The 11284-nt window shown below is 39.3% G+C and overlaps 1 protein-coding gene across 1 annotated transcript in view; it reads right to left on the bottom strand.

Annotated features, from left to right (window-relative positions):
* Positions 1–3599: 3599 nt before the first annotated feature.
* The window catches only part of LOC149024153 (RING-H2 finger protein ATL80-like), a 42702-nt gene continuing 35017 nt past the window's right edge, over positions 3600–11284 (bottom strand). Inside the window, exons 2-3 of the mRNA XM_089144476.1 lie at positions 10954–11051; positions 3600–4436 (exon numbers count right to left, since the gene is read on the bottom strand). Of these exons, the coding sequence (XP_089000602.1) occupies positions 4004–4436; positions 10954–11051 (531 nt within the window). The 3' untranslated portion in view covers positions 3600–4003. The remainder of the gene's footprint in view (positions 4437–10953; positions 11052–11284) is intronic.

Here is an 11284-nt window from a genome sequence, read left to right as displayed (position 1 = left end):
TTGTTTGTGAAACAAATGTGGGGGCGGAAATTTTGGGTCTTATTTCTTGTTTAAGTTTGTTTCGACAACACAGAGTTGCTTAGGAGTGCTCTAGATCCAGACGGGTTGTGTAAGGTTTTTTTATTAAACAAAAGATGCTAAAAGGTATTAAAAAGGTATTGATAATTGTTTTATCAGTCTTGTTCCAAATTAAAGGGTGCAGCATCAGTTGACACATGCAGGCCAAACTGTTTGGTTGACTTTTATTGTAAGGTCCTGCCAAAAAATATTGCTTTTAAGGCTCACCTAAATCCCGTGCAATATATATATTTTTTTGGTGAAGAACAATCCAGATGCATTCTTTAGAGGAAATGCGAAATTTGTTGCATTCTATTTAGTGATTATTTATTATTATTTTTTATTATTTTTTATTATTATTTGTTGCGTCTATACCTTCTTCGAGAGCCGAATACTTGGATGACCTCTTGAAGACTTCTCCAGCCAAATGCAAATAACTGAGAGCCCTGCATTTACAAAGGAAATAAGAGCAAACCGACCTTATGTAGGTCCGGGAGCCACTGACCTTATGTAGGTCGGGGAGCCGCCTCCAACGCCCAAGTTAGTCTAGGCAACAATAGAAGACCTTGAGAGGATTCTTAAAGCGTAGAGATTAATAGTTAGTTGAATCTTATACCTTTCTCATCTTAGGATGGAGGTTAAATAGAGGTTACATGGGAGGCGCCTCTCCATGAATTTCGCCCATTTTGTTGAAGAGTGGGCAAGTGGCCTTAGGAAGCACGTTCCCTTATTTGGCAAGCTTAATAGAGCCATTATTCCCTTATCCACCTCCCCAAGTCTCGGAGTGGATATGATGGGTAGTTATCTCTAATTGACCATTTTGACTTGGTCGTCTTTAACGTTACTCTTGGACTTAGCATTGAGTGTCCTCTCTCTTTACGAACATATATCAAGTATGAGTGGATTCCTTAAGAAGGTGTTATCCAACTACCGGAGTGGGTGTGTGTTTCCTCCCAAGGGGGTTCTTCAAGGATTCCCCAAGGGGGTGATATCCACAACCCGAGTGGGTGGGTGTTTTCCTCCCGAGGGGGGTTCTTCAAGGATTTCCCAAGGGGGTGATATCCACAACCCGAGTGGGTGTGTTTTCTCCCGAGGTGCTCTTCAAGTCTTACCCGAGTGAGTATGTGTTTCCTCCCGAGGGGCTCTTCAAGTCTTACCCGAGTGGGTATGTGTTTCCTGTTTCCTCCCGAGGTGCTCTTCAAGTCTTACCCGAGTGGGTATATGTTTCCTCCCAAGGTGCTCTTCAAGTCTTACCCGAGTGGGTATATGTTTCCTCTCGAGGGGCTCTTCAAGTCTTACCCGAGTGGGTATATGTTTCCTCTCGAGGGGCTCTTCAAGTCTTACTCAAGTGGGTATGTGTTTCCTCCCGAGGGGCTCTTCAAGTCTTACGCGAGTGGGTAAGTGTTTCCTCTCGAGGGGCTCTTCAAGTCTTACCCGAGTGGGTGTGTTTCCTCCCGAGGGGGTTCTTGAGTTACATATCCTCCACAACAATAGCAGAATGAGAGGATTCATTAAGGGCAACTTTGTGCACTCTGCTATATAATAGTCCTATGAACTACCAACGCAAGCACTGACACTATCAGCATAGCCCCACCTGGAGAATCAGTGTATTCCACAGAAGCCGATAACAATCCCATGTCCAAGTCAAAAAGCATAAAACTGTCCAATGCGGTGATTGTGAAATTAGCAAATTTATTGCACAAAGCAATAAGGAGATGAGGGATGAATCTAAAGTTGGATGTACAAAGGGCATACAACACCTTGTCATGGGAGGTTATGTTTAAGGCCCTAAGGAAGTTTGGTTTTCCAGCTAAGTGGGTATAGGAGGATGTAACCAGAAACGAAAAATGCATTAGTGGATTTGGTTGATCAGAGAAATGACAATATCCACAAAGAACTCTGTTCATATAAATGGAGGGCCATTGGATAATTTTGCTGTGGGAAGAAGTTTGACACAGGGCGATCCTTTGTCTCTCCTACTCTTCATTATTGTAGAGGAAGTATTTAGTAGAGAAACAAAGCACATGGTTACAATGAATTAGATCAAGACCCTATATGGACCATGAGGAACTTGAATTCCTTCGCATCTTTTATTTGTTAATGGTATTTTTATCTTCATAAATCCAACCCAAAAGCATGTTAGGAATTTAAAATTTATTTCTGAAAAAGTACCAAGAGTCTTCTGGTCAAAAAATAAATGTGGAGAAGAAAAAATTTCCAAGCATGATAATCATGGTAGAAAAATCTGCTAGGTTTGGGTATCTTGTATTAACTTTATTTGTATGGGTTCCAGGTCAATGACTTGTACAAGGCTAAAGTTCTGATTATATGGGAATTAAACTATTAGGTTTACCATTATATAGAGGACTAGTGTATTGGATAACTTAATGATGCAACCGTCTTCAGCATCCACACCTCTAGCAAACAGTTTTGCTTCCTAAAGTATACAAACTAAGGGATTTCTTTCTACATTTTAGAGTAAATAGTGCTGAATGAAAGTACAGGTTCCCGCTTTCAGCACAACTCACAATTTTGTGTAACATTATTGGAACTCAAGCTGGAAATGTTTGGTTTGCTAGATAAATATAACAGTAACACAACATTAAACTTAGGGACAGAAGATCTTGGTGTGAAACATTGAGACCACCAGACCTAACTAGCATTGCAGAAAATGCAATTATTCTGAAATGAAAGGGCGCTGACATTAGACTAGATTTTTTGAAAACAGACAGCATGCTGAAATGGGATGAAATAAAATTTCTGGAAACAAAACTATGATTCAGATCTGAAGAAACTGACATTTAAAACCCAAGGTAGATGATAAGAACAAAAGGAAATGGGTATAAAATAGCTAATAATAATATTCGTAGAGTAGAGAATCGAATACTAAAATATGGTACAAAGTTGAGTGTAAGCGGATTTGAAAACTACAATCAGGAAGTAGAACTTGTGACGTAAATAACTGGTCTATGGGTTTGAATAGAAGTTATATAGTAGAACATACCAATCCACCAAAACTAAAGTCTACCTCTATAGCACACCATAAATCTACACAGATTAAACAGAACACAGCAGTTCTTATTCACAAACTCAACGCCACCAAAGGCAGGAGTACAGGTCTATATATAAATCTCCAGTAGGACTCAAGATGGAAACATTAAACAGAAAAGTATTCGATGGAAAACACTAATTATTTTCCCTCATGTCAGACCACTACTACAAATGGATTGTGGGCATTTGCAGCAGCAAAAGGCAAAAAAGATGGAGATGGTTGAAAGTACTTGGATAAAGGAAACAGCAAACTCCCTATTAGTTTGGCGTCATATGCCACGGTAGCAGAACAGGATAAAATATGGCCAACATTAAGACCACCCATGAGAGAACATTCTAACACAACCCCACTCAACCAAAACACTCCAACAATGACACCAGCCACCAGACACGAAACAAGCAAGCCATGGAAGACAACGACAGCAGACCATTCAGGCTACTTACAATCACATTCTTGGAAGAATGGGGGGGGGGGGGGGGAGGGCGTAAGCACTGCTATTTCACAATTGCAGGAACACAACTGAACAGCATTCACTGCTCAATATGGTCTATATCCTTGCCAGGGAAACACTAGATGCTACAGGACAGCAGCAAACATAAGCACCCATCTGACAGTTGAACTGCAGCAGTGAGAAGAACATCACTGTTGGAGGAGCTAAAAAGAAAACTAATCAATCTCAAATAAAATTAACAAGTTTAAATTAGTTTCTAACTTTAATCTATGGCTTAACTTACAAAGACCAAACAGCAGCCACCTACAATCTGGAACCACTGAAGTCATCATATGTACAGTAAACCAAGAGAAAATGGATCAACTTCCTACATTATGTATCTGAAAAAGCAGAGACCTTCAATTACAAACAATCAAAGGCATGGAAACAATGCATTTCTGTTGCTATGGATCAGACGGACTCTCAACACGCTTGATCTTCAACCCGTGGAGACCACTGTCTATAGGGACCCAGTTATCCTCATTCAAAGAGGCACTGGTTCCTCCAGCTTCTACTGCACCAACATCAGGTGCACATGGATGCTCGTGAATGGGATCCATCCTTCGGCTATCAACTGTTCCAGAAGCATACCCATTGCTAGTGCATAAGCAGTTATAAGTACAAACAATCCCATTAGTTGATTGGATTGCCAAACTAGCCATAGGTTGCATTACACATTTCCTCTCAGGTGATTCTCGCAATGAGATTCGACAAACAGGGCAAGTAGAATGTTGCTGCAGCCATATATCTATGCAGGTCACATGAAAGGAATGCCCACAATAGGGAAGCACACGCAATACATCCTTCTCCTGGTATTCTGTAAGGCATACTGTGCATCTGCCAAATACCATTCCACAACATACTTGGAAAATGTCAAAGCATCCCAGAAAATACCAACATTAGATACAGAGAGAAGGGCAGAACATTGTTGAAGTCTCACTCCCTAAAATAATCCATAAGATAAACACTGAATTCAAGAGTAAGCAAACAATTGCTACCCCTAACTTGAAATGTCGACATTTGAAATGGATACAATTTCAGAAAAGGTAAATGTTAAAACCTTCATATCCTCAAAGCTCAATCCATGGACGTGACTAGAGGTATAGAGGTACTTCTTGATGATTGTGTAGGAATTCATCTTAACTGTGAAATTAGAAACCTCAAAGCTATAAAGTTCATACATACTTAAGATTTAAGTGTAACTAGACATGAATTTTATGCCACAAAAGTTTTCCATAAATGAATACACCATCTTAGACTTTGTCAACATTAAAGACAAAATCCTTGAACATCTCTTTGGACATGCCTCTTTTTGTGCCTTTGGGATTGTATTTAAAAAACCCCTTCAGCCTAATTTGATTTCTTTCTACATTTCTTTTTTTTTAAGGATAAAGAATGACACAAGATGGTAATCCTAAAATTGATTTGCCACAACTGCCAACCCCATATGAGCCTGCCCAGTCCTGCAGATTCAAGAAATTATTAAACAGATCCAAATGCCGAACTTTATCATTTGAGAAATTCTCCTTTTTAATCTTCCTGTCAAAAAAAAGAAAAAAAGGAAAATACCCAGCTTCCCCAACATCCTCTTCTTGGATTAAATGGTAACTTAAGGCCAGGCTGTGAACATCCTTCAACTGATCCTTTTGTTCTATGAGCTTTAAGAAAGCTGCGGCTATTCCTCTCTTGCTAAGAATGAGTTTTTGGAGTCAGACCCCATTATTGAGGAGGCATGAAGCCTTATTCCAGATTTTAACTGTTGGACAATCTTCTCAGCTGAAAAAACAAACAAGTACTGACTTGGGAAGCTAGTGACTGAGGTAGGGGTCAAGGCCCATCCCCTTCTTCTTTCCTCTTCAATTTCATTCTGCTGGACCCAATTAAAGCTCCACCAAATTCCATTATACCTGCGATTCCTCTTGACCTACAGAAACCCGAACCCAGTAAAGGATATCAATCATTACAGTCCCTAATCACACCCTCATAAACCCCTCATAGCAACCTACTTGATTCCCCCCTGCACAGTGCACACCATTCCTTTGATGCTCCATTACCATCAGACCAGCAACTCTCTTCATTGACATTCCAACCCCCTGCTGGTTCAGTTTGTGGGATATAGGAAGAACTGGTCCTTGGTTGGCCCTTCCAACACCAAGGCTACATCAGATAAACCTGATTTACGACTGTCAGATGAGGCCTCAAATCAGACTGAGATTTCCTAGAGGTAGAGAGGATAATTCAATTCAACCCAGAAGCACAATGATGGCTGGTTTGGTCAAGATGTGATTCAGGGTTTCCCAGGGAGAAATTGAGATGGAACTTTTATGGTTCGAATGGAGGGATAGGACTGCAGGTTGGGACGAAAAGGGATTTCTGAACCTGGTTTGGCACTGCTTTGATGGTGTAGCTGGTCTATGGGAATTCAGGATCTTGGAGAAACAAGAAACATGAAGGGAAAGCTAGGGTGAGGCTGCAGAGGATTAGAAGAAGAAACAGTAACAATGAAAAATTGAGTCAAAGATGCTGTTGGGCTTGCAAAAATTTAGCAACTTGAAGGGGCCTCCATGGAGACTGGAAAGGAAACTTGGCAGCTTGGGAAAGGATGAAAACTTTGCCCAAGGGGATTGGATTCAAACACTAATTGCAGCTATGCTCAAAACAAAATCATTCATTAATTAAGTCATGGACTCAACTCAGTTATATCTATAGCCACTATGGCTAACACAGGTTTTAAACGCCAACTGCAACTCAAAATAGAAAAAAGGGTTCTTTTTCAAGGGAACAGTATCCTAATACACCTTCAAAAAATGATTAAATGAAAACTAACAGAATAGTTAAAAGGTCAAACAAAATCGTGACTATTCCCATGATTTGGTCCTGGCATATGGAAGGTCCCTAGAACTGCCTACACTTAATGGTGTGGGTTAGGGATTGAGAGTAATCCCTACACCTGAGGCTAATGTAGCCCCAGATTGAATGGGATCAACTAGGGCCAATCAACCAAGATCTCTACGGAATCAGCCAATTCAAGTAGACCAAAAATGAGTGGTGCCCAGAAGAGGGTTAGGTTAGGGTTGATGATGGGGGTTAAGTCAAGCTGATGCATGATAGGGAAATGATCCTACTACCCTCATAATATTTTGAAGATCAGAAGCATGTATAACAAAGATCTAACAATCCACTTGTGTATTTAAGATAGACTTAAGTACCATACAAGATGAAACACTCAAGCAGAGATCCTACATCGAAGCAATCCAAGTGGCACATAGAGACCAAGATAAAGGACTCAAGACATGGAGGACCAAAGAAAGGAATTACCCACATGCAAGCACAAGCCAAAGACCCAAGAATGAAGAAGAAACCATGCTTGAACACCATGCACATAGGATAGGAAAGTGGCACATGTAAATGCATGCATTTTTCGAGTCAGCCGTTTTGTAAAACTAACCATATGGGCAAAAGGGTTTATTGGGTCAGTCCTTAGGGGTATAAAAACATGAAAAACATTTTATGGAAAACCGTAGAAAAGCACACAGACTGTCTACTAGCCAACCATGAGCCAAGATGGCCTGATTGATCATCAGCACTCCAGAAGGCTCACTGTATGTACCGTGAAAACCTCCAAGTCACCTGCCAGCCTACTATTGAAGCCATGGTCAACCGTGGATTGACCGTCAAACCAGTTGGCTTACGATGGCTAGTTTCAAATGGCTATATTGAGTCGGTCAATTGTGAGAGGATACAGGTCGACCATGAGTTAAAAAATATGACTGTTTTCTATCCGTTTGGACCCATTTCAAATTCAACCTTTTGCTATAAATAGGGGTCTTACTGACTCTCCGAGGCACAAGTTTCAAGGTGATTATTGCTCTCATAATTTTGCCTTTACTCTAGCCTCCTAGTCTCCCTAATATCCAAACCCCTTTAGAGATTCATCCCCTTTTCATATGAAAGCTGAGGTATGGATCTCAAGGTAAAACATAGAAGTTGGAGAGCATCAAAGTCTGAAACCATTCATTCATCTCTACAAAGGGATAATGCCACTCCCTAAGGTACTTGTAAGTTTTTAATTTTGTTTAAATTCTTATCTATATTTGGGTGCTCTTGCCTTGAGGTTGTAAAAGGTGTTAGTGTCCCCAGCCAACATACAAAAAGGGGCACGCTAGTGGAATCCTTCTAAAGGTTTAGAAGGGAGTGAACATATATTCATTTGAATCTAACCACTATAATAGTATAATTATTGTGTTTCGTCTCCTTTTGCTTGCTCATTTACACCAATTTTTTAATTGTTAATCAATTGAAAAGGACAAGGCAATACCACTAGTCTCAACCTATTCATCCTTCCTCTGGGTTGCCTTTCAATGCACAGGAGAATATATGCTGAAAGATAACTACAACAGGTGGTTAAAGCTGGAGTTAGGGAAGATTTGTAAAAGAAAAAGGACTGAAGGGTAAAATGGTAATTTAGGGAAATTGGCGCAAACTCCTTACTCATTCTAGATTGCAATGCAGATCTTGAACTTGATTCTGTTCTCAAATTAGCAACTTCTTGTTGCAACCTAAAATGACTAAGGACTAGCTAAGGATCAGTTCTCATCATTTTCAATTCTGAACTGGATCAGAAGCAGCCTGAAATCAACCAGAATTGGTGATTTCACAAAATATTTCAATTTATTTTTTTTAAATAACGTGGGGATCCTACTGAGGGATATTTTATGCATTCACTCTGCAAAATATCAAACAGCCGCACAAGCAAAAGAAAACATGTGTTGACATAGTGTGCATTTGTTACTGGTTATGTCTCTTCTTTCTGGCATTTTTCTGATCTTCCCTGTGCAAGTAGAATAGGAAAAATGATATCCTCTGTTTGGGTATTACTAGTCAGTCTTTATGCGCCACTGAACAGACCAGCCACCTTTGTTGCTAGTAACAATCTTTTTCAAAGCAACAAAAACCATGTTTCTACTGTATTCAAAATGCGTTTTTGAGGATTAGAGCTAAAAGTAAACACATTTACATCTAATATTTCCCCAATTCATGACCCTATGGAGAGTAAAAGGAAACCTCAACTAGGGTTTTGCACATCTTTGGCTATGCTCTTCCATCGAAACAGTTACAGAACAAGTTCACCAAACACCACCATCTTATGGCTTAAAATCATTTCTTCCAGCACAAAAACAGATAACCTTGCTGGTGACAAACAATTGTTTCAAATAGAAATATTACTAAATGTGCTCATAAACTTAATCAGATCATATATTTTCACGACACTGAAAAAACTTGTTATGTGACAGTAATTTTCAGGAGGACGCTCGAGGCTTAGCCTAAAATTCAGTTAAAAAAATCACTTGCATTTGGCTCCCATGTAGTATCCAAATAGAACCAAGGACACTGTTAGGTCATTAATGGGTACTATTAGTTTATTAACTTTTATGACAAAAATTCCCTCATAAGAACTTGTTTTCACCTTTACCAATTTCAAACCTGCAAGAACTTGTCTGTTTTAATCTTCTTTTTTATCTGCACCGAGCTCAGATGGTTTACTGTGTGTTCATGATTAGTATTTGCTTGGCTTTGCCATAGAGTGAAACCCAGCTGTCTCCACTCTTTTCTATCGCTTCTGCTATCATCCCACTACCCTCCTCAGCCCCTGCAGTCGTCCATTCCCAGCAAAAATACCTCCTTTTGTCCCTTTATGGTCTCAAAGTTTAAGATAAGCTCCCCCGCTTTACAAGATTAAACATCGGCACCGCTGCTTTCATATTCCAAGCACAGATTAGGGAACACTTCCCAGTCTAAAAATCAAGAGGCCACACCTTAAAAAATTATCAGGAACTACCTTCTCAGTGCTGAGGGCAAATGGATGGCCAAACAAAATTTGTAATTGTTGGGCTTTCTTGTCCTAAACGTTCTTAGTCCGAGCTGTGCACCTCACATATTCCTCCAGCTTCACATTGCTCTATCCTAAAGTTCCACTCTCATCTCTTTTTTTTCTTCAAACTCCAATCTTCTTTTGACACAAAATTCGAATTTGGATTTGGAGGCCGTTTGGGTGCACCAGGGAGGGCTTTGAAGCTGTCAATGGAACAATGAAATGAACGAGAAGGGGGGGATTCAATGATGCTTCCCTCTGCAGTGTGGGACTGGTAATCCAGGTTGGGGAGGTCTAGAAAAATGAAAAAAAAACCAATGAAGAAAGAATGAAATCATAAACTGTACAAGTCTACAGCGATATACTAATCGTTTTCAAGTCCATGCTTGTATTTGTATAGGAAATCAGAAAGAAACTAATTGGAAAAAGGATAAGGATATAATAATCGTCCTGTCTAATTATCCAATTAGCCTACTACTGATTAATTTACAGTATTCATACAGAGGTCCGCCGACAATTACACCAAGGCCTGCCCCTTACAGCATTCATTTAGTATTTGATTAATTATGTATCTAATCAAAAAATATTTCCATCTTTGTTTTTACTGGTTTGAAATTCGTAAAGGTGAAGAGAAGTTATTATGAGGGCATTTTCATCACAAAAGTTACTATATTAACAATACCCATTAACGACCTAACAATGCGTCCATAGTTGGTCATATTTGGATACTACAGGGGAAATGCAAAATGAGATTTCTTTTTATCAAATTTTACTTAGCCTAAACCTCAGCGAGTCAAGCGGAAAATTACACTATTCAAAGTTAAAAGCAACTCCCACAGAGAACAAATTATGGGATGAATGGGATATCGGACCAATGTTGGTATTCAAAAGTAGCATCTCTATTGTTCAATGGATTTTCTCACATTATCTAAAACAAAGAAATTTTAGCTGACCCCAACAGTTGGATTTCCTCTAGCTGTCCTCACTTTCTCCATCTTCATTGGTAAAGGAGCTATAGTTGACTGACAAAGAGATGGGTGAGGATGGATGCAGTTCGGAAAATTTCAACATTACTGTTGAGATCCTGTGGTGGTGCTCTATAGTTTCTCAAAAATTCCAATATATTACACAACATCAATAGCTACAGAATTCAATTTCACAGGCATATTCTCATCTGCTGGTAGCAATGACTCATCCCATTATCAGTTTCAAAATAGTGGAATCTACCAGCAGAACAGCTGAGAGTGTGCATAACCTGATATCGGTGTACCTTGCATGTTCACCTATGGCAGACCAATTTTTTTGGGGGTAAAATGGCAGTCCAGTTGAAGTCCTCTGAATAAGGTATCATGAAAAAAATTACCAAAAACAAGGACACTTTGCTAAAGTTCTGTGTGCAGCTTCTCAGACAAAAGTGACATGACAAATTAATTTCACCTCCTTTATGAAGAGAAAGAAAGGCACAAGTCAATATAAACTTACTGTGAATCTTCCAAAGAAGAGAAAAAATCATCACAGAATTTCTTTGTAGGAAAAGTCGCTATGTGAACAGGCTCAAGTCCTTGAATCCCACGTTCCAACTGTTTGAGAGGGAAAAGTACGATAACCTAGTTATAATTAGAACGCAGGAGTCTCCATTGCAAAAAAAATTAAGGTAAAAGGTTCAAGAAAGGTTTTTATCAAACTACATGTAAGGTTAAAAACCAATTTAGAATCTTCAACAACTCCATAAATCAGATCAGATAATTTTTGAGGAAATCTAATTAGTGCGCCCAAATTGATTAAAATAGCCCACTGGAAAAAAAAAAAAAAA

This window comes from Hakea prostrata, chromosome 2 (genome assembly GCF_041222555.1).
Source record: "Hakea prostrata isolate BN-2017 chromosome 2, UWA_Hpros_2, whole genome shotgun sequence".
Classification (NCBI taxonomy): domain Eukaryota; kingdom Viridiplantae; phylum Streptophyta; class Magnoliopsida; order Proteales; family Proteaceae; genus Hakea; species Hakea prostrata.
Note: the sequence above shows the minus strand (reverse complement) of the source record. Positions and strands in the feature narration are given on the sequence as shown.